Genomic DNA, 25,184 nt, shown 5'->3' with positions numbered 1-25,184 from the left:
TAAAGCTCTTGAGCAATTAAACAGTTATAGTTATTAAGTATTTTGTATGGAATTCAAAACACTATTTTGTTTACATTTTACTACTATTTCTGTAGGTGATAAGCATCTAGCATGCCTAATAAACATTAATTAAAAGTTATAAAACTCATCTTTGCTCTTTCTAAAGGTGGAAAAAATTGTTTCTGAGGCATAATATGCCTTTAAATGATTAAAGGAAACAGTTTACAACATCATCACAGTTATTTTCTTATTAGAATATTTCTTCCCAAACATACTCTTTAATTGTATAAGTATATTTTCTCTAAAAAGGAAGATGAATAATCTGTAGTTAAATTTATACTGCAGCGGTTTCAGTCAGAGTAGAATACAATGTAAAAATGTGTGTGTGTGCTTGTGTGTGTGAATTTATAAGAAGAAATAATTTATAGAGGATATTAAATGATTGTAGATTGCTGTATTGAATTTAATGATCAAATTATCAAGTATCCACACTAATTTAATATATTCTATTTGGACTTTGTATTTATATGTATGGTGTACTTGAGTTAAGTTTATTGCATACTAAATTAAGTACAAGACAAACTTTTATCAACTGTTTAATTGGATTTATTTAATCAATTGTACTTACATAAATGAACAAATATCAACATATAACCAAAATTGAACAAGAAAATTGTGAACATTGATTAAAAAGTCAAAAAAGTGCTCTTGAAATATGTCTTTTTGTTGGTTTGCATGTAATATAATTATTTTCTTCTCTAATCAAACAGCTAAATGTAATATGAAAGACATGATTTATGTTCTGCTGAATTTGTCAAGAGCATTTTATGTATAATTATACAATTGTACTAGTACATGTAATAATGTTTATTAATGCTTTAACCAAGAATATCATATCATTTTGTTTTGATTTCATAATTACAATTTAAGAAAAAATACTTTTTTTGGTGGTCACCATTTTACTTATTAGAAGTTTCACAATTATTATAAGGCAAAAAGATTCAAAGATTTCATTAGAGTTTTGTTGTTAAACTATTGGTTTTCTTTAGTTTTGGGGTAATCTTTGTCTTGGATGTCTCTTCAGCTTTGTTGGCCTTGTTCAAGTACACCTACAAAAGTAATGTTTTATAATAATTTAAAGGGACTCCACTGAGGTTTTTTGACATGACGGGACTGGAAACATTTTTTGGAGATTATTACTCCATTTGATGTAGATCTATACTTATAACTTATGTGTAAAATTTCAGATCATTAGCTCGCTCCGTTTTTCCAGAATAATTATTACAATAGTGAAAAATGACCCAAAATTGAAAAGCGTTTAAACGCTTATTACTCAAATCAGAACGAGAATAGCACAAACATACGATTTTTAATGTATTTCTTGTATATTTCTTAGTTATATTTTATTTATACTTCTGTTTTGAGTGCTTGTATTGATCTTTTAGCCTTATAAACCTCAGTGGAGTTCCTTTAAAGAAGATAAAGATTTTCATATTATTAAAGGAATATGTTAGGATATTGGGATGTTTTATATGGTATGGCATTGCTGATCTCAATTTCAGACTGTTTATATTTCAATTGATTTACTTACCATGTTATGTCCCATAGTTATTATACATTTAAAAGTATAGTTATAACTGGTTAAAAGCATCAAGTTATGAACTGTTTCAAAGCATGGAGTTATACCTTTTAAAGGCAGATTTTTCATGATGAAACCAAAGTTTAGGCTAACTTACTTATAAAAAGGATCAATTATAATATCCTTTCTGACGTAAATTGCCCTGTTTTTGCAATACTAGTTTGATAATGATTAAAGTGACCTGGGTATATTCTACTCTATAACAAAAACTTTGAGAAAAAAATTGACCAATGACTGATATATAGCAAGAATGATAACCTGAGATTAGAAATAGTCTGAATTCATTTAAAGTGATTAGCAGCAACATTTTATATTCTTGATTTCCATCACAAAAATTTGTTAGTAAGTAAATTACAGATAAATCTCCATAAAACAAGGTTAACAACTTCATGAAAGTACTTTTATCTACGAGTTATCTACAATTTACTATTACACCCGGTAATTGTATATAAAGCCATTATACCCACCATTAGATTTTTGCTCATAAAATACGGCCTTTCCTGTCCATCATTCCTCTCACAGTCTTCACAGAAACACAGAAATATTGTATCTATTGTGATCTGAATATTTAAATAGTAAAATCTTTAAATATCAAATCCTTAAAAATTGAATGGCAAGTCAATCTGTCAATTGAATTACTTAGGTCAGTATGTGTATATTGTAGCTCCTTTAAGAGTCATACTTTTTTGTCTAATTATCTATGCACAATCTTAAGCCGTTTTTTTTTTTCCAACAAATAATTAAATCAATTAGTTTCAACCTTATATGATTTCAACCTTATATGACTTGACTATTACAGTTGTTGACTTCAAACCATTTGCCCCTCTATACTGTGGGTTCGAATCTCGACAGGGCCTTTGAATTTTTTCATGTGAGGAAGCTATCCAGCTAGCCTATGGAACCTTGTTGCTTTTACTATGATACCTGCTTGTGCCTGAAATAATGCACTGAATGACACCTGAAGGTATTCCTCCACTAGTAAAACTGGAAAGTAGCCATATGACTGACCTATACTGTGTCTATATGACTTCAAAAATTTAAACTCAACATAAAAAGCCTTTCTATTGCCTTCCTTTGGAGAATATTAAAATTTGATGTATAGGCTATTGTTTGTCAATAAAACGTAAAACTGTTTTATAACCAAGATACCAAAGTACTGTGAATTACCTCATATATAAGCAGGAAACAGTGAGCAACAGCGAAGGCAAATGCACATGCTACAGACATTGGTACCCACATATAGTTGATGTCATCATGCCCCTGTAATGTATATCTGATTAGGTATAGACCTATATTTTTTTAATATTATTTTGCAAATTCTACTGATGCATGTAAACTTTATTGTATCTCTGTATTTATGTTTAACATTCAGCAGACTATTTTCAATGTATCATTTACCAAATTTAATTGATTATGAACATTCATTGCAATCCCTTGTAAGGCATGGAAATGGATTAAAAATTGAAAAAAAAGCAGTTTTTAAAAAATATTTATTAGCATTTAAAAATTTAAGGTACTTAGACTAATAATCATAATAATGCACTTTGTGTCGTACCTTGAGCATTTCTCTGCCTATAACCATGACAACAGCAACAGTGGAAACTTTACCAAGAAACAATACAAGATCCCCTATACAATTTATGGCTGCCACACGTAAAGCATTGTTGACAATTATCATGAAAGCTTTTTGAGCTGCTCTGCAGAAACTGTATCCATATATAGCTGAAGGAACAATTTGTCAGTAATTTATATATGAGAACATTTCTTAAAGATTTCATACTGAATATGAATAGGTATGAAAAAAATAGAATTATAAAAAAGGCAAATCATTTTTAGCAAAGTATAGCCATGTTGGCTGCAAAAGGCTGTCTCTTACCTATTTCAATGTATGCATTTCTGTTGAGATATTTGAGAAACTTCTCAAAACACCATAAACAACACTGAAGACATTTCAAGATAAAGTCCACCACCTTTCCTGCTTTACCTCTTAACCTGACAATTGACAACAAAACAGTTACAGGTAACAGTTTCAGGTGACCGGTTTAAATAAAGGATATTTGTGTAGTTCAGTGTAGATCTGAATATATTTCACCAAGAGAGCACAAAAAAAGTATATTTCACAAGTGGCACAACAACAAGTGATATATGAACTTTTGGCGTTCATGAGGTGAAATATATTTCGATCTTACACTAAACTTAGCAAAGTTTCCTTTTATTATATATGCAAAGAAACGTTTAAAATGACATTTTAACCTAACACTAGTACTAAATGAAAACAGTTGGTTTCCAGTACTGTGCATGCTGGTATTTCACTGTAACAACACAACTGGCTTAAATTCAAAACAATGAAAAATATCAAATTGATATTTTGACTTTTTCAAACAATGAGAATATCAGTTTTATATTTCGCTGATATGTTTCTATCAACCATCGAAAAACATGTAATAAAACATTATCATTTGTAAATTTTAAGGCTAGTTTCCTATAGAATTATCAAGACTAGACAAGATGGGTATGCTTTTTAAAAAAAAAAATATTTGGCACATACTTTAAAATAAAAAAGACTTTCAGACATTGTACTTGTGAAGAGTGCATATTTTTAAAAAAATGCAAAATAAGCTATATTTGTTGTCCAATTTTCACTAAAATGATACTACAAACATTACACATGAATAAGCATATTGCTGTCAAATGCTCTAATGCAAATAACTATACGCAAGAAAAGATGATTATAATAAATATATTTATTCCGTGGCTTGTTTCTATTGCTTGTCCTGTATACATGTAAATAAAATCCATGCAAAGTTATTTTTTGCCTTATGCTAGTATTTTTTTTATGGCAGTGTCCTTTTGGTTTCGTTGGCTGTTGGTTCATTTATAATCTTTATCATTGTATATGTACTTTTAAGTTGTTATCTAAAATAAATATTGCTATTTTAGATGTCTCTGAGTTGGGTATTTGGACATCTTTAATGGTTAGCTACATGTTAAGTCATACCATGTTAGATAACTTGTATGAAACCCTTACTTTCTCTGTATGTAAGCAAGAATAAGTCTAGCTAACTTCACAACTGCAATGATAAATGATCCAAATGCAACTGATCCCAAATGATACCTGCAATATAATAAAACAATTAATACTTGAAACTCCATAAAACAAAACACACCTGCCATTTTATAAATCAAATCATCAATTTTATATACAAAATAGTATCTGCAACTATATAAACAAAATAATCTCTGCAATTATATAAACTCAATTCTACCTGCAATTTTATTAACAAAATAATATTTGCAATTATATAAACCAAATATTTCCAGCAAATATATAAATATATAAACCAAATAAAAAAGAAATATATGTTAAGATTTTTGCAAATGTGAATAATGAATAATGTGAAACCCAATAGCAAAACAATTTCTTTACTTAACTTACCTAAACAGTCTCACAAATGACCTAGTAATTGGGCAGCCTAGTTTCTTTTTATCTCTAAAATTTAAAGAAATACATGTATAACTTATGTCATAAACATATTTCTTAATGGACTTTGTTTCAAACTGAAGAAAAAATTGCTAAAATCATTTAACAATCTATAAAAATCAGCTGTCCATAAACTGATATTCATAGACAGGCTTCACATTGTCTTTTCTAAACATTATTCACTTCATACTGTTAAACTGTTATAAAACTTCTGGTTGAATCTTGCCTATACAAAAGTAAGATAGTGTCCCCATATTTTTCTCTTAAAGATTTATCTCATTATTATGAAATACAAAGTTATTATAATAAGAAAATTATGGAAATTATGACATATCTTGTATTTATGAGAAAATTTACAATTACGAAGAATATGTTAGTGACATCTGTATATGATTTAATTCAAGATCATGTTCTACAAAATTAAAGGCCTGTTAAGACTCCAGCTATGCTCGATAATTTGTTAGGATAAATATACATGTGAATATATAAAAAAACATATAGAAACATTTATGATATTCTTGACCACCTGACACAACTTGAAGGGTAGATGTACAAACCAAAAATTATGAATTATTTTAATCATTGACTGCATATTGGAAATATAGGATGTGTCTAAACACTGTTGTTTATGAAATGCTTGCATGTATTATTTAATTTCGTCAATTTGATACACGTTTTGATACATGTTATTTATAATATAAATACTACTAAATTGTTGTACAATATTCGGACAGAAGAACACGACACATTACAAATACATGTATAAGGGCGGTACAAAGCCTCAGTTTTCCATATTGTCTGCTGACAAAAAATTCGGATTGTTTTACATGATATTAAATGCACCAGTTTTAAAACACTGTAACAAAAACGATACATGTACGTATAGTAAACTGTTATAATATTTTGGTCATCACGAAATCATTTCAAAGTCATGCACAAGTAAAGTAAAAAATGTACGCATGTCCTGGCAAATAACAAAGATAAAACCCTATTATAGTGTCAAATCTACTCAGACACTTAGGGGGTGGAGCTTAAAACTCCTTTAAAATCCAAATATAATGTATATTTGTCAATCGCAGCACATGTACTGATCATATATATAAAAAAACTTAATATAAACCGTTTTGAAAAAAAAAAATCATATTTCAACGTCTATAATAATACACGTTTTATTTGGATTTTAAAGGCGTTTTAAGTGTCTGTGGAAATCTATGCTAGAGTTATAGCCGTCCTATCATGATCTAAAATTTTGTGAAGTTTTAAGCAAATATCTCAAGCGTTTGGCGAGATATGATGTACAAGTAGTTGCACATAAAACTGTTATCAAAGCGTTACATCATCGTTGATGCTTAACCACACTATTCTCCTTATGAATACAACACATTTAAATTTTGTTTAATGATAAGACATGCGTATTTTTCTTCCCTTGATACGAATAAGAATAGATTTCTTGACGCCTGGAATAAGTAATTATAAGTGTATGTCACAATGGATTTCATGACTAAAGCATATGTGCTGACACCGATGCTTGTTTTTTTTGTACATTTATTATTTATAAATATATGTTTTTCGTTATTGGGAATAAATGGCCATCGTCACCCTCTTGTTACATAGAATGCCATAAAAAGACGCAATTATTAACAAAAAACCCATAGTTTTTGGCACATGATCTTATAATATATACAATTAAGCACCACTGTCCGAGATTATTATATTTTATATTATCTCGTATTTTCTAGAAAACGAATTACGAGAAAATTTATATATTTACTTGGTAAAATACCAGGTAGCTACCGCCCCGGCAACCACCATGTCCTGACATGCCACAAGAAACGAGGATATCCATAGCATCGCGAATATATTGTACCACCGTAAATACTGAAAATAATAAACATTTAAATAATGAGCCGCGCTATGACAAAACCAACAGTGTGCGTTTGCGACCAGCAGGGATCCAGACCACCCTGGCCCCGCGCATCTGTTTCCCCATTTTTTTCCCATCAGTTTCACTTTTTAAATAAAAAAGTTTGGAAGGCGGACCGGTTTGGGATCCATGGGGGTCGCAAAGCATTTTTTGTTTTTGTCATGGTAGGCTATAATTTATATTATAAATATCCCTCAAAATGCAGTAAAGAAAATTTTTCCTTTTAACCCCGGTGTTATTTTTAAAAATGTTTGCAATTGAAAAATCTAAAAGTTAGAAACATAATTTTCATGAAATTTATGGAAATTAAATGTTTCCTAAAGCTTTCACATAACCTAGATGAAACAATGCAATAATACGTACGTTGGCCTTAAAATACTTTCTGTTCATATACCAGTCTTGCAAGGGCTCTAAAAAGAGTACGTCATTTCCAAATGTAAGTGCTTTATAGTCACATGTAGCCAACTCATTACACTATATACATGTATATACAACTGAAAACATTTCCTATCATGTTAGAACGTGTTCTGAACATTAAGTTATGGCAATTCTCTACAAGTTATACAAGTCAGCAATTACCTTCCAGAACGGTTCCTGTACATATTTCACATGTCCATTCTTCTTAATTTCAGGAAGTCCTGTAAATGAATTATTAGGAACATTAAATTGTCATTATATTTAAGATTTCAACCGTCTTTAGATAAAGAAGTTAGAATTATTTTTTTGTCAATGAAATATAAATCTATACATTCAATCGTCATCTTTAAATAATATTGCCGAGTTCCCTTTATTTACCAAGAATGTTTTTCTTTTTTCTAAAAAAAACTGTCAATGGGGTTGTGTTGTCCTGTTTGGAATTTATAAATTTCTATAATTAGTTTAAGTTTTTAAATAATATACTCATTGAGCCCAAAAGAGAGAAGTATTGCCAGACTGTACAGGCGTTTTGTCTGCTGATAAATGCCTGTCCATTCAAAAGAAGTATAAGATTTTATGCATACAAATTTGTCTCAAGAAAAAACAAACCTGAGGTTTCTATGAAGACAGCAATCAAGCACAGACAACCCACGAAAGCAATGATAGATATCAATGTCTGAAAAATAAAGAATACTCTTTGAAATACGAACTTAGAATCACATGGAAGCAAGGTGTCTCTTTTCTATTAGTATTCCTCATTACAGAAAAAAACATTTACGAATTCAAATGTTCGGTCAATAGATGAAGTGATATTTTTGATATTAATTAGTATTACAGAAAGAAAATGAAGCGTAACGCTCTGAAATTGTTATTACAAACAAAATATAAGAATTTTCTGAAAACTAGGTAAACACTTTCAACAAACTGTGTGGTATTGAAAAACTTACCGTAAATGGTAGCAAAAGCATACACGGCATGCGCCCTACAGCCTTTCCTGCTTCCTTATATAGCTGCACGACCTGAATTATAAAACTTCAGTTTTAAAATGTATTTTATATCTCAATAATGAATTATTATTTTCTTTAATAAATGATTTATTCTTTTTTCCCTCTAATATATCAGTATAAAAATTGTGTGAAATTATAACGTCACAATTAGATAAACATGGCAAAAAAGAGGATACTAAAAATTTTGTGCATTTAATAACTAATAAGAAAAGTATTTTTTTTTGTTTCCTGAATCAGTGTAAACAAAGCTTGCCGTATGGCATTCAAAATATATATACACCACTTTATTACAGGAATGTTATGCCGTATGGCATTCAAAATACATATACACCACTTTATTACAGGAATGTTATGCCGTATGACGTTCAAAATACATATACGCCACTTTATTACAGGAATGTTATGCCGTATGGCATTCAAAATACATAAATACATGTACACCACTTAATTTCAGGAATGTTATGCCGTATGGCATTCAAAATACATATACACCACTTTATTACAGGAATGTTATGCCGTATGGCATTCAAAATACATATACGCCACTTTATTACAGGAATGTTATGCCGTATGGCATTCAAAATACATGTACACCACTTAATTTCAGGAATGTTATGCCGTATGGCATTCAAAATGCATATACACCACTTTATTACAGGAATGTTATGCCGTATGACATTCAAAATACATATACACCACTTTATTACAGGAATGTTATACCGTATGGCATTCAAAATACATATACACCACTTTATTACAGGAATGTTATGCCGTATGGCATTCAAAATACATATACACCACTTTATTACAGGAATGTTATGCCGTATGGCATTCAAAATACATATACACCACTTTATTACAGGAATGTTATCATGTTACTAGCCTATTATTATAATATAATTCATGAGCTTAGATTCACAAAATAATTTGCCAACTTGACCTATCCGAATGAATCTTCTTTACCTTCTTTCTAATTCTTTTCAATTATTTATATTCTTTAAAAAAAGATCTATTGATCTTCGATATTTGTTTCGTTTCAAATATGTTAAAAACTAACCTCATTGTTTCAAACAATATTGCAAACACTGTCATAATTTAACTGCATTGTACAACTATGTAGGAGAAGACCTTTATAAGCTTTATAGCTTTCGGCTCTAATCCTTTTTCATTCGTGTATCTAATTATTGTAAATGTATTAACAACATGATGTACATGTATCATTGTTTGAAATAAACTATGTTTAAACTATTATTATAATTTACTTACAAGAATAATACGATTCCGAAGAACCAACAGTATCAGAAAGAGGACAATCTAAAACGAAGAAAAGAAACACATTTTAATTCTTTGCGACGATAAGTTATTGTTTTGTGAAATTTAATTTCACTAAATAATACCGTTCGCATTATCAAAGTGCAAAAACGATATTTCAATAACAACGAGTATTAGGGCATTTTTTTCCCGGAATTGACAAACGACAATTTTTTTAGCTGTGTCAAAGTTTATTCAATATAAATGTATATCCAAGTTTACCTATTTCGAATAAGAATGATATACAATGTTGTAATAAATAACTATGTAAACAGTCACGTAAACTATACGAAATGTGAAAAAATATATACTAGTTAATTCATTATTTAATCTAAAAAAATAAGTTAACTAAATAAAAATAAAAATGAAATTCTGATGTGCCAAACGCGATTAAACTGTGAATTGAACATTTAATTTAATATTTTGACCACTTACTGTGATCAGGGATATTATTCCAGCATAAATAAGCCATGTGTGTACCGTGTGAATCGCTTCGTCCGTCTGTTCACTAGTCGGCAAGTTCTTGAACTCGTTGTTCAGACTATGCCATGAATACCTTGTATAAACATGAAATCAAGTACTCATAAATTTATGGTTTATCCGATTTTGTTGTTTTTGAAGAAACAAAGTTTTTTTTTGTGCAAAATATTTAAAATCGGATTTTTCATATAACAGAACAACAGCATTTTACTAATTTCTGCAAAAAGTCATAATAATCGTTAATTAAAATATTTCTAAAAGTTCCTGTTTGTTAAAAAAAACGAGTTACAAAATGAAGATGGTTTTAATATTTAAAACTGAGCAATAAAACATTTAAACATGAAAACACTACACCACTTATCGTGATTTAAATGATGACATTATGTTTTCAAATTGATCAATCTATGATCTACATCTTGACCAGTAAGTCTGATTTTGATTGAATATGTTGTTGTTTCTTTGTGTCATACAGTAGAAAATACCTAAATTTTACAGTTTATGACACATTTTGTGCCATAAATTCACTGTTTGTTTTCCTTCTTGTTTTAAAGCGTTAAGTACCTTGAACTAAAAGGAGCACATTATATAATGATACTGAATTGATTTATGGCATATCTGCTTGAAATGTAATTGAATTATAACACATATCGGCACCCCTGTCTCAAAAACTGATTCATATATCGGCAGTTATGCTTTGAAATAATGCTTGATTTTTTTAAAACAAATAATACGCATTTTCTGTAAAAGTACATAAAACATTAATATACACCAGCTTAACACTCCGGGACCAAATCTTAATTTCTTGCTTTGGTACAAAACATCCGTCATATGTAAAGACAATGTTTTTCTTATCTCCGTATACAAATTATGGACTGTTCAACTTTCTGTTTTTTTTTTAAACTTTCACCCTCTAAGTGTGAACTCGACCTTGGAGCGAGTCCAATTTGGTTGTTGTGCATGACAAATTGTCTTATCATATAGTGCCAAGATATTTTAAAATATGTTGATAAAGGGAAAAAAAAGAACTGGAAACGTAATATATCCTTCATCCATTCGACCCCTCTGAAGGTATGCTATGTTCAGCTGTGGTGTTACTCCATTCATTTGCAGTCATTTTAAGTCTGCGCAAAAACTTTTACGCGTATTTCATAAACCGCTACGAATGTTCTTGACTTGTTAGCATATCCATAATTTACAGGGGTTTTTCAAGATCTATTTGGGACTAATGTGCGCACCAAAATTACAAAAGTATATTACTATTTCTCATTAATGGTATAAATAATGGAAATGTCAAAGGGGAAATATTCCGCAAAAAGTGTTTTCCGCCTGTTGACCTTATATGCTTGGAAATGTCAATTTGTATCAATTATTTTCTTCAAAACAGTGGAATATATATATAATATATATAGAACATACTTTATGTAACTGTGGCTTTGCCGTTGTCCAGACATTGCCTGGCGTCTTGATTTGTGATTAATGAATATTTGAACAAATACACACCGCGTTATATAAAACTGGATTTTTTAGCATATTATGAGGGCAATGATAGAGGAAATAGTAAATACTTGAAAGATGAAAGAAAAAAATAGAACAAGAAACGAAAAGGTGCGAACATTCTGATAAACAAATTTGTTTTAACGTAAATATTATGTACCTGTATGTGAACATTTTTTCTAAGGTAACTTTTGAAAAATATTATATAAATACTTCTTGCACGTCGACGTGTATTATGGAGATTTTAAAAGTGACGTGTTTAATGGGAGCGCTTATTTTTCTTCTATGGACGGCAGGTGGTGTTGGACAACAAATAAGTAATAACACACATATACTTTACAAACATCTACTGGAAGACTACAATGTAAATGTCAGACCATGTCTAGACTGTGTGACACCACTTTATGTTGGATTACAGTTCCACCTAGCGGCGCTTAATAAAATAGATGAAATAGAAGGCGAGTTAAGCACAGTTGGTTATCTTAAAATTATGTGGACAGATGACCGTCTGACGTGGGATCCAAAGTCGAATGGTATTGGAAATATAATGATACCGTCAACTAAGGTAACTAACTTTACAACAATGGTACTTTCATGTACAATACTTTTATGTCCGTCATTACAGAAGAACATTATTTAATTCATTTCAAACTCTATAAAGGTATATCCTCCATTGTAATTTGTAATAACTGAACATGTTACATGATATATCCATACGGTAATTCAGTAACAACTAAGTAGAATACAAATGTGTATATATGTGAATATCTGTGACACATTTTATAAGCGATTATACCGTCGTTATCAACACACATACATGTCTTCAATAACAACCAATAGAAATATAGAATTTCGCATACATGTATATAGTAAAGGCAGTTCCATCAATGTTACTTATCTTTCTAGCATTAATATTATATATATATTTTCCAAAAAAATATTCTCCAGTAAAATTCCATTCATCTGGAAAAATTCTTAGCTTAAGTTATCAGTACAACTGTATGCTTATTTATACAGATATGGACACCAGTTGTTCTCTTGGGAAATCCTTCCAAACAGATTACTCACCTGAATGCAGACGACGCAATAGCCCGGGTTTTGTTTAACGGAACAGTGATATGGCACCCAGGTGACGTGTTCCGGTCAAGATGTGAGTACAACGTACAGAGCTATCCGTTCGACAAACAGTCGTGTTGGATAGTGTTCACACCATGGTCCTACTTGGCGACAGAAATTACATTCATGGCAATATCAGAAACCGTAGATACTTCTTTCTACCAAGAAAATGGCGAATGGAAACTTGGTTCGACATCATCATCAACTTATACAAAAAAAGGGGGTTTTTTTCGTAGTTTTTCTTTTAATTTCATCAGAAATAAAATTCTTTGTCTTTAATATTTTGCCCCCAATACCTTCCAAATTTTCTAACTGCTAGCTTTTCGTTTCCTATTGAAAGGGGAGAGAATTTTATATACATAACATATACTGTCATTTGTGTTTTTATGACTTTAGTCAGTGACAACATACCAAAGACGTCTGCTCCTATGTCATTGCTCTGTTACTATCTGACGTCATTGTTTAGCGGAAGTGTTTTAATCATGACCTTTGTCATGTCCAATATGCGAGTATTCTACACAAATCCGGATATTTTAGTGTCACCAAAATATGTACTGTTGTGTAATATAGTGAACAAACTCATCCGAACACATGATCGACATAAACTTAAAATTGACGGCGAAATAAACGACAACAACCTCTGTGGGCAGACAAGTAGCGATGCTAACAGAACGTCATCAAATAAAAAAGTCACGTGGCAAGACGTCGCGGCTGCGTTGGACAAAATTTGCTTGACTGTTGCCCTTATATATTTCTGTAGCATATCACTTGGAATGATTCTGTACACTAGATAGTCAAAAGTTTTCAACTAGCTGTACAAGAGTTGTACGACAGTCACGAGCAGAAAATGTATGTGTAACAATACCTGTATCATTCATGAATGTAACACTAATCAGGAAAACGCTACAGACACTAGAAACCAGCTTTTCAGTATAAGACACTTGGTAAAAGTGTAAATTATCCAAATTCTGTTAATCCTTGTTTGGATCTAGTAAACTACGTGTACGTGAACTAGGTGAACCAGTAATTGCCATTTTATGCTTAAAAACTAGTAGATATACATCATGCGACAATTTCAAATTGACGGTTGTATATTAGAATCTTAGTGAAACATTATCATTTTATATTTTCTTTTTTAATTATATTTTGCAAAACTTAACCGCTATGTTTTTGTGCATGCGAATCATTCAGTGTAGAACTTTACATATAAATCATTGAAAAATTTACATATTTATCAAAGTTAAAAATTAACTATAAGAAATTAAACACAGTATTTATCAACTCATGTTACATATGATTTAAAGAAAGAAGTAATAAGTTAAGTTACAATAAAGTAAATATTTTGGCGAGGATTCGAACTTGCAAATGCGAGATCAAAATTCCGCCGTACTTTCTAAAAGGTTAGATTCAAGTATCCAGAACTATATACTAGTATTTATTATCATCATTAAAAAATAGCGCGTAAATGATGTAGTTTGCTGAATGATATAATTATATATTTGATCTCTATTACAACAAAATATTCAAGTATCATGTAATTACGATGTTTTTGTGTGTGATTTTTTTTTACCTAAATAACAAAACCGGCATAATCTCGTATGTTAATTCACTTTAAATAAGTAAGGAGAAGGCTGATAAAAAAAATCAATTTACTTAAACAGTCCAATCCTATACGTAGTTGTTCTGTAAAAGGACCAAAAAATGGCTAATGCGCATACGGACCTGGACAATCTTAGGTTTTCGGCAGTTTGCACGAGTAAACGTACTATGGTTCTTAATAAAGAGTTTACTTCATAAGTGCAAGCTGTACAGCTCTTAGCTTTATCGTTATCTTCATAACGTTATGGGACAATACCTTCAAATTAAAAACAAGAAAAGCATTGATGCAAAGCATCAAAAGGCGTCCAAGGAAAAAAATGCAGCAAGTGACGATAAACTAGTAGACATCTGAAGACCAATCTTCGTATAAGTGTTTCAATGGTTAATTGAATTCTACCAGAATTGTATATCATAGATCAATGGGCGGACGACAGACATTGTTCATCATGACCTTTGGTAGGCTTGCTACATATTAGAATATTAAATGTATTTTCTTTGGAACATACAAAACAGTAGTCAAAATGAACAAAGTCTGTTCTATTGTTGTTGTTATTATTATTATTATTTATAAATGTAACGAATATACAAACAGTTTATAAAAGTAGTAACAAAACGGGCTCATATAGTCATATTACATGCATTTTTTTCCATGGCTGGAACTTAAGATACAGAAGTTTATTTCAAGTCCCAGATAAATACTGAAAGTAGAACACACACAGGAACGAAAAATTTGGGATGAATTTCAAAAAGACCAAATTCAGAATTTCTTTTGTTATAGGCGTTAACAAAAATAATGGTACATTAAAAATCATGAATAAATTTGCATGGCATGTTGATATGGTGAAAGATTATTTTAATAAATAATTTATTTATCAATATAATGGAAGACTGTTACCTGAATTTAAGACTTAAGAAAAAACCCGTGAAGTTGCAATTGTCCTTTCACAAAATCTGAATGCATTCCATATGATAATGCGTCTTTTTGGATGATTTTATTGATAAATGTAAGGATATTATTTCTATATCTAGCTGATGTTGTTTTATAACTATCAAGATTGCCCTTTATGTTGTTAAACTATCATATTTGAGCGTTAAAGTTTCACAATAGTTGTCAAAGTTAACTCCGGAAACGTTAAAGAACATGTGAAATGAATGACTTAGACTTGGTTTCAATCATACAATATCCACAATATCTGTTATTGTAACTTCCAGGCTTTGTTCAAATTACATAATTTCTTTTTAACCTACTCTGTGATTTTGTCGGTGTCTAAATTTCGTTCAAAATACATATAGATGTATTTACGCTTCAAAACAAAAGTATATAGAATTTATACAGAAATTCATGCTGGGACTTTAAATAATGTCATTTTAGCGTGAATTGAGTACATAAAATCATTTTAATATTTTTGTCATTAATTTGCCTGATTACCCCATTAATATATTAAATTGCACTCCGGCTTCGACGTTCATCTCTTAGGAATACACTATTTTCGCAAAAACAGTCTCTATTAGTGATGTGAGGTGTAAACTGTGATAAATAATACGTTCGTTTTTGTAAGAATGCTGTTGATAATTTATCATAAACCCCTGGCGCTTTGTTTTAATATTTTATATAGAGCAAATTATCTTCAATTAATATAATTATTCGTGGAACATTTGCCATTTCCTATACATTATGCATTATTAATAAAAAATCTACATATGTCATAAATGTTAAAAAGGTGAATATCTACTAATTATTTCATTTCTCCCCAAAGAGTAGATTTGACATTTGACATTATAAAACCTCTAAGCAATCTTATAATACTCTCTATATACAATTATATAGATCTAATTTGATTTTTTGTCAGCGCAAATACAACTATGTTGATTCAATTCACAAAAGAGGAGGACGCTCATTGCTGATATCTAAGTCGGATGATTTCAAAATAGAAAATATTTTATTATCGGCGCTAACACTATTACTTCAGTGCCGGAAAAAGACAAGAGAATATTTATGTAAAATGTGAGACTTTTAAGGACGTGTACGGCTAGATACCGGTATATTCAAATGAATTTGTTTGTGCAAATAACAATTGTTTTACCATGTGTTATATTCGGCGTTACGAGTTTAAAAAGCAACAATACGTACAATATACACCGTACACTTTTGGATGAATATAATGCAGACATAAGGCCATGTTTGGATTGCAAGACACCGTTGTACATAGAGATGGCGTTCAATCTTGCCTCGTTGAATAAACTGGACGAAATTGAAGGTGAGCTAAATACAGTGGGATATGTCACTATATCGTGGATGGACGAAAGACTGAAATGGGATTATCAATCTACTGGTGTCAGCAGCATAATGTTTTCACCAAAACATGTAAGATATTAACATTCTAATACTATAGTTTTAATTCTTTTAGCTACACTGCAATTTAAGTGAACGTTATAAAACCAAGACACGTATATCGAATCTGCTTTCGTTAAATTAATAACAATGCTTTTCTTCTATACACTGAGTAATGAACAAATGGGGAAACAGTTTAAACTGTCAATCGATCTTATAATCATCAAATTGTATTGCAAGTTTTGTTTGCTCAACTGTCAAAAAAGGAAAACTGATTTTACATTTTACTTCACGTTTTTAGTTTAATTCGCAAAGAAGAACAAACAAAAAAAAGAATTTTCGATTTTCTGACTACAGGTTTGGACACCACCAATTATTTTGGGAAACCCATCTAAGTCAGTTAGCAGACTGAATGCAGACGACGCTCTGGTGCGCGTGATGTACAACGGAAAAATCTTGTGGCATCCAGGTGACGTTTTCCGTTCAAGATGCGAGTTTGACGTCTACAACTATCCATTTGATGAACAGAGTTGCATGATTATATTCACCCCTTGGTCATATTCATGGGAAGAAATTTCTCTTAAATCTTCAATGCAACAAATACAAACAGATTTCTATCATGAAAATGGAGAATGGAAATTAGGAACGACCAACGTATCAACTTATCCACACGGCCAAATTTCCATAATTCAATTTGACATCAACTTTGTGCGTCGGTCCGAGTTCTTTGTCGTCAACGTGATAGTACCGATTGCATGTCTGAGTTTCTTGAATTGCCTATCGTTCGCAATCCCAATTCAAAGTGGGGAACGATTATCATATTCCGTTACAATTTTGTTGTCATTTGCTGTATTTATGACTTTAGTAAGCGACAATATTCCAAAAACGTCTGCTCCAATGTCGTTGCTTTGCTATTTTTTGATGTTACTTTTTTCCGGAAGTGTAATGATTATGATCTGCGTGATGGTAAACATGCGCGTCTTTTACACAGACCATGCGTCCAAGATTTCTCCCGCATACATTCGTTTCACAAAATTACTCAAATGCTGCACGAATGAAGAAAATAAAATATCACAACACGATAAGGACAACTGCATGTATTACAAAAATAACATGAAACGGTCCCCCAGTGCCTCAATTAGTCACCTTGAGCAAGACCTGGATGACCACGTCACATGGCAAGAAGTTGCGCGTGCTTTCGATCGACTTGGATTTGTTATATTTCTGGTATATTTCATCGGACTGTCGGCAGGTATGGTGCTATATATTTCGAGGTCGAAGTTTTAAAGATCTATAATGATCTTCTGACTGAAAATGCTCTACTGAAAGTTACATGTATATATATAAATGTAAGAAAAATATACATGTACCTTATACATGACACATTGTAGCATGGTGTTAATAAAGGAATTTTGAACTATTACGATAAAAAATAAAATATGTGCTAAGACCCGTTCTATTATATACCGTCATAATTTGGTCATACCGGTGCATATTATTATCACACCTATCGCGGAAGAACACTTTTATTACATTTCCGCTATATTAATATATATATAGCAAATTTGCATAATGGTTTAAAGTTTACCCTATTGTCTCTGTTTGTATAAAATACTTAGTCAGTTTGCAAATAAGAAAATTCCATCTTACCAGCAGTAAGTAGAAGCACCCATTGATAACAACATCACCCCGATAACCAATGTCCATACAATCACTGCTGCTAAGAACCTCATTAGCAAAACCACAATAAAAGCCACACCCACTGAAATAGCTGATAGGTAACCAATCTCCTTCCACGTGTTCTTCAAGTCAGACACAATTTTCTGGGGGAAATGACAGTATTGAAATGTTCATCAATTAAACTACAAACCAATTTATCGTTATTATGTTTAGTTTATAATAGGCAAAAAGATTATTCAATTAAATGTTGAATATAATAAAATATCCAGAGGTTAATCAACATATTGTTGATATAAAACAATACAAGTCACAAAAGTTATGGTATCAAGTACAAACCGCAGGCTTAGTGCAAAAGGATTGTAACCCATATGACATAAAGATGGATATACAACCCTTTCGCACCAAGCAGACGAAATGATGTGTCAAATCAAATAAATTGTACTGAACGAAAATAAATACAATATGAAAGAAGTGAGTCAATAAGTTATTCTTGTGTGTTTTGGGATGTTAACATTACCTGTGGCGTATTACTGCCCATGTAACTGTTACTAAGAACAGAAGCAAACGATGACGCTATGTCTTTAGCATACTTTACGATATCTTCTGGGATACATCGATTGAAGATACTCTCACTGAAAGTCAAAATATATAACACATAATAAAGAATAAAAAAATGTAATATGTATGATTAAAAGCTGAACGTGAATTTTAAAACAACCTTGCTTTGAAAGTAGTAATAACATAAGTGCTTATATTATTTCATGCTATTAAAAGGAATCTGCTTCATTGTGCAGCTACTGTTTAAAGGTGACTCAGACTAAAAAGCCAATCAAATTCGCAGACAGAAAAAAAACTATTTGGTAGAAATTTTTCTGTAATTTGCATATATGAACACAAAGCTCAACTTTATATTTGATATAAATATTCATGAGATTAATATGCTTTACTTCTCTTTCAAAACAAATAATACCATATTTTTAAATTTTTGTACGTACTGTTTTTGCACTGGGGTAGCCGGACATTGTTTGATATCATCCACGTACGGTGCTACATTATAATGACAAAGATTCACACCCTCATTCGTGAAGAAATCAATGACTTCCGTTTTAGTAGGTGGACACTTTTCTATACAGATAATTTCCGTGTCATCTTCAGTTAAAGAGGGAAATGGGTTGTTGGGCAACATCGATATGAAATATGTCGGGTCGAAGAAGAATACTTTACTGAAAGCAGAAAGTGAATATAACTATGAGAATGTTTCACTTGAAATTCATGAACTGTCAGAGTTCGTTTGTCACATTTTACGCACGATTTTCTATATGTGTGGCATAAGTTTAGGAACCAGTCATAAAAGTTTTGCAACTGATAAACGGTTGAACTCGAGTTTACATCACAACTTCCCAAGTAACATCGAAATAGCTCGCACTTAGCGTCAACTTTCATTGAGAAGAAAATATAATGTTTAATATTTAATTTAAAACATTTATTTAATTATAAACTAAGAATAATTTGACCAACATAAGTCCCTTACCATGATTACAGAAAGTATTTATAGTATTCCGTATAATAATGCAGTGATGTAAAAAATAAGCATGTAGAAAAATGTTATTATATGCAATGTCATATTCAAGTGTCCGCTTTTATAAATAAACCCCTTTAAATTTAGTGATCTTCGACTTAGTGTAAATGGTATACATGTACTATTTTAACCATGTAAGTTATCACAAAGAAATGCTACAATGTTTAAAACACGGAGATATCCAATGGAAATCAGTGATTTTTTAATGCTTTCTTTCTGAAAGCGGAAGTAAAACGCAGTAAACAAAAAAGGACTGAAATCAAACACCAACAATTGACAATATAGTCATACATTAAATCAAATTTTCAAGATATTTTTGTTTTGTTTTCTAATTTTGAGCTGTTAAAATGATAATTTAACTTTTGTTATTGCATTTAAGATTTTTTCTTTTTTAAATGAGTCCATTTAAGGGAAAACTATATAGCATTTTTTGGCTATAGGGCAAGGGGAAACAACCTGTATAAGGCTGTAAAAATATGCGAAAAGAATCATTGTATTCTTTTAACCACAAAATTGACATCAAGAAATGCATAATGCTTTAACGATGAACGATCATCAGAAATTATAACACACATACTCTCTCTTATAAATAATTACTTACGGTTTGTTCGTGTTATCTTGTCCAGAATAGAAAACGCCATCTATTTTATCATTTTTCTGATTACAAACGTTGCCATAGCTGTCAACACCATATACCAGACGATAAGGATTGCCTTGTTTAACAGAAATATAGGTGATGCCAAACTGAAATGTGTATGTATCATATTGAAAGTAGTTGCATCGGAAAATGCACATATTTTATACATATTTTCGTTGTGGTTGGGTCAAATAATTATGGTCGCGGAATGTAGCAAATTATAATCTGTTATAATACATGAATAAATAATACATAAAAAATATATGAAAATGCATGCACACGTATACCCTCACGCATATATGATGAACTTCATATCTACAAATTTAAAAACGTAACAAGGGGGAACTTTGGTGTCGATTATAGTCAACAATCTTTTTATATCTTGACAAGGTAAGTAAAATGTTAAATTTGGGAAAAAAGACTACATTTGAATGATACTATCAATGCATAACCACGAGATGATAAAATAGACATGCGAAAGTAAATCAATGATGTTATCGTACGAGTACATAGCTGTCGAGCCATACTGGACGAGGCTAAAATAGGATATGCAGCTGCGTACGCCATCGCCAAAAAAAATAATAATGAAATTCGACAGAATTTTTGCGAGTAAGGATTTGAAATGAACCATCCTTATTTAAAAGAATATTGTCGATGATTTCAGTTAAAATGTTTCCAATGCTCATTTCAGAATAACATACCGATAAGTAATGATGGCAATAACCCAGGCAAGTATCGTACTTTGTATCGCTATAATGTACTACTACTACAATAGCTTCTCTAGAGTTAATATCTACAATCATCACAGGAAGATATTATCGGATAGGATCGATGACGAATACGAGTATGTGATTGTCGGCGGTGGGTCAGCAGGTTCCGTTTTGGCTTCGAGACTCTCCGAAGATAGGAATATTCGCGTTCTTTTAATAGAAGCAGGCGGTTTCTATGATGAAAATCCAGACTTTCACATTCCGATTAGCATTCTAAATCTTCAAAGTAGAGAACATGCTTGGGAACATTACACCATGCCTCAAATAGTCTCATGCCTAGGACTTAACAATAACAGGAGCTTTTTTTCCTTGCGGACGCGTTCTTGGTGGATCGAGTGTTTTAAATGGTATGCAATAAACACGTGGCAGCCGTTATGACTATCACCAATGGGCTGCAAACGGCTGTACTGGATGGAGTTACAAAGACGTTCTGCCGTACTTTTTGAAATCAGAAGACATTCAAATAGACGAATTAAAATCATCCGTGTACCATCATTCTGGTGGTCCATTGGCAGTTTCAGGTTCACGTATAACAGAACTCTCAGACCTGTACATGAAAGCTGGACAAGAACTGGTTTTCAATATTACGGACTATAACGGTGCTGACCAAGAAGGGTTCCACAAAATTCAATTAAACGTCAGAAACGGCATTCGTGAAGCTACTGGATTAGCATTCCTCGGACGAATCGGTAAAAGATCAAATCTTGATGTTATAGAAACATTTGTCACAAAAGTTAATATCAAGAATAATGCAGCTGATGGTGTATTTTACATTAGAAATGGTAGAAAGTCATACGTCAGAGCAAAAAAGGAAGTGATTTTGTCGGCTGGTGCTATCAATTCGCCACAGATCTTGATGCTATCTGGTGTAGGGCCAAAGGAACATCTAAAGTCTATGGATATTCCAGTATTACTTGACCTTCCAGTTGGAAATAACATGCAGCATCACCTAATGGCGTTTTTGTTAACTAAGATAAATAAACCAATTAGCTTGTCTGATGACCTCATAAACAGTTTCTGGACTCGATTTAGTTATAACCTATTAGGGACAGGACCTCTTTCAATACCAGGATCTGAAGGGTCGGTGTTCTTTTACAACGACCAGTCAAAATGCGGTAAAACAAGTGCAGGAGTTCAAATAATAATATACAGTAAATTCATGGTTGAAAATGACTTTAATATTAAAAACAGCTTTGCTAAGGAGTTATTTGCAGAACATGGTAACATTGAAGGTTTTAACTTTATTGGTTCTATAACAAATCCAAAGAGTCGAGGAACTATACGTCTGAAAAGTTCGGATCCGTTCGACTACCCCCTGATAGATCCTCAGTATCTCACGGACAAAAGAGATGTTGAAAATTTTATAGGAGGTATACGATTATGGGAATGGTTTATGCAGACAACAACCATGGAAGAACTTGGTGTTGACATGAATCAAATGAAGTTGTCATTTTGTTCACAACACAAGTTCCGCTCCGATGACTACTGGGAATGTTTCGTGCGCCACCTAGCGATTACGGTATATCATCATTCATCCACGTGCAAAATGGGTGCTGATGAAGATGAAACTGCTGTTGTAGACTCAAAACTTCGAGTAAAGGGTATAAAAGGATTGCGAGTTGTTGATGCATCCGTATTTCCAACAGTGACATCGGGAAATATAAATGCCCCAGTGGTAATGGTTGCTGAAAAAGCTGCTGATATGATACGTGGAATAGATACTGTTGAATATATAAGAGAAAAATTACCAAACCATTACTGAAGCTATAAAGGAACTTTATTTAGTAATATCTGAAACAATCCTGGAAAAGTGTATCTTTATTTTGAGCTTTGAATATAAGCTGATTCCACTAACACTTTTGACATGACGTGACTGTAAATATGCATTTGAAATTAGGGTTACCATCTGATGTAGGTCTGCATTTTTCATCGTTCGCTCAATCCGTTTTTACAAAATAAAAATTTTGATTTTACACAATACCCCAAGCTGAAAAGCGTCTAAAACCCTTTAACTCAAATGGTTATAAGAATCGCGCATTTCTTCAAATAATCGATTTTCAATTCAATTACGAGTATATTTCTTTATTATTTTTTTTTTTTGCATATTCGTCTGTTTTAGTGCTTCAGTTTATCTATGTAATAATTTTACATTTTAGGCCAAAATCCTTTCATTTTCTTGTATACTCTAATTAGATTATTAAGATTATGAGTAACAATAATTTTTATATATGGTGATAATATATCTATTTCAGACCTGTTCGCTTTTTGCAATAGAAAAGCGATCAAAGGAAAAAACATTTCTAGTGAACATTTACAAACACAAACCCACTATTAACCGAAAGTTGCTTGCTAAATTGGATTTAATATTGGTATTACTTACACGTTTAATACTCACTTTTACAATGTTGTGACCAACATGAGGAACAAATTATTTCGTGCTTATAAGTGTTTTAAGTGCGGTCTATAACAAAACCAGTTTTATGGTTTCATATAAAAAGGAAAGTTATGATGTTTTCTTACATGAAGTCTATGAATCATTTTTTGTGATTAACACAGTGCAACAACAACAAACATCGGATACAATAAAGACCTCTTTAATTTTGGTTATCCCAAGGAACCAATTCGTATTAAGATAAAACACCGAAATGCATCGGAATATCCTGACCAAATTAAAGCTTTGAAGTTGCCTTGCAAATAAACAGAACAGAACAGAACGTAACATTTATTTCACTTGTACAACATGTACATCGTGCACATAAATAACATATTTACACAACACAATTATAGTCATACAAATATTAAACAAAACAAATGTTATATTAACCAATGAGTTATTAAGAGGATGATTATGATTATTTATCTTGACTCATTTGTTTATTTCAACGATTAAAAGCAATCTTACTGAATAACAAGAATATCTTTTTCCCTGCAATTTAACAATTCGATAAGTTTATTCATGTTTGGTCTGATATAATTGTATCGATCAATATATAACCTTTGGATATCATTAAAACAGGGACATTAAAATATAAAGTGAAATTCGTCATCGATGTCGCTTGTATCACAGAAAAGACATACTCCTTCATTTCTGGGTAATCTTTTAATTTCATACCTATTTGTTTGTACACGTAATGAATGAGATGACACTTAGTTTTATTTAATAATTATGTTCTTAAATCAAAAGGTAATAGATTAAGATACCTTTCATATTCAATTTTTTTAAGATGGTGACAAATGTCTAACATTTTTCTACCTGACTTATTACTATGCCAACCTTGCAAGAAACAATCTTTTTACTGCTGTTTAAAAATACTTAAAAACGGGGTTTCTTTAACAGAATGAGGATTATCAAAAACATAATTATATCCATTTTCACACAATTACTTTTTGCGACGGACGCGCCCTCAGGCGCGTTCAGAGCTAAGTCATCTACATGGGAATTCGTTGGCTACAATCGCGCAGTGTGTCCTAAACCGATTAACAGCCCAAGAAATAGTACATGAATTTGATCCTTCAAAACTCCCATACTTTGTCTGGATATCTTAAAATTTTCCATATTTAGCCTTTTCAATTTCAAATTAAGTTATCCAAGTTAAAATATGAACGTATATTATTGATAAAAACGTTGTAGTCCCGTAGTATTATTGCGCAATATGCAAATTACTGCCGAAACGATTTACCGTTGTCGAAAAAGTAGGACAGCAAATTATACTACAAT

The 25,184-nt window shown here is 31.4% G+C and overlaps 3 protein-coding genes across 3 annotated transcripts; 2 read left to right on the top strand and 1 right to left on the bottom strand.

Moving 5' to 3' along the window:
* Window positions 1-573: 573 nt before the first annotated feature.
* On the bottom strand, window positions 574-20,884 carry LOC132718566 (choline transporter-like protein 1). Its single transcript, XM_060702312.1, has 17 exons — window positions 20,661-20,884; window positions 19,476-19,703; window positions 18,998-19,112; window positions 18,451-18,623; window positions 10,215-10,335; window positions 9,735-9,782; window positions 8,409-8,480; window positions 8,071-8,137; window positions 7,624-7,682; window positions 6,892-6,998; window positions 5,076-5,129; window positions 4,668-4,754; window positions 3,516-3,631; window positions 3,195-3,361; window positions 2,807-2,899; window positions 2,107-2,199; window positions 574-1,109 (listed from the first exon to the last, which is right to left on the bottom strand). The coding sequence occupies exons 1-17, from the start codon at window positions 20,852-20,854 to the stop codon at window positions 1,014-1,016; spliced, it is 1,890 nt and encodes a 629-aa protein (XP_060558295.1). The 5' UTR covers window positions 20,855-20,884; the 3' UTR covers window positions 574-1,013.
* Window positions 13,937-18,438, top strand: LOC132718662 (acetylcholine receptor subunit beta-type unc-29-like). The gene is made up of 2 exons (XM_060702413.1): window positions 13,937-16,833; window positions 17,158-18,438. Exons 1-2 carry the CDS (start codon window positions 16,519-16,521, stop codon window positions 18,085-18,087), a joined length of 1,245 nt encoding a protein of 414 aa, XP_060558396.1. The 5' UTR covers window positions 13,937-16,518; the 3' UTR covers window positions 18,088-18,438.
* A 284-nt stretch (window positions 20,885-21,168) lies between the features above and the next one.
* On the top strand, window positions 21,169-23,439 carry LOC132718467 (glucose dehydrogenase [FAD, quinone]-like). The gene is made up of 2 exons (XM_060702202.1): window positions 21,169-21,176; window positions 21,836-23,439. Exons 1-2 carry the CDS (start codon window positions 21,169-21,171, stop codon window positions 23,226-23,228), a joined length of 1,401 nt encoding a protein of 466 aa, XP_060558185.1. The 3' UTR covers window positions 23,229-23,439.
* Window positions 23,440-25,184: the final 1,745 nt, after the last annotated feature.

This window comes from Ruditapes philippinarum, unplaced genomic scaffold (assembly GCF_026571515.1).
Source record: "Ruditapes philippinarum isolate M1 unplaced genomic scaffold, ASM2657151v2 ctg10512_1_1_1_1, whole genome shotgun sequence".
Classification (NCBI taxonomy): domain Eukaryota; kingdom Metazoa; phylum Mollusca; class Bivalvia; order Venerida; family Veneridae; genus Ruditapes; species Ruditapes philippinarum.
The sequence above is the reverse complement of the archived record's forward strand: the minus strand, read 5'-3'. Positions and strand labels throughout refer to the sequence as shown.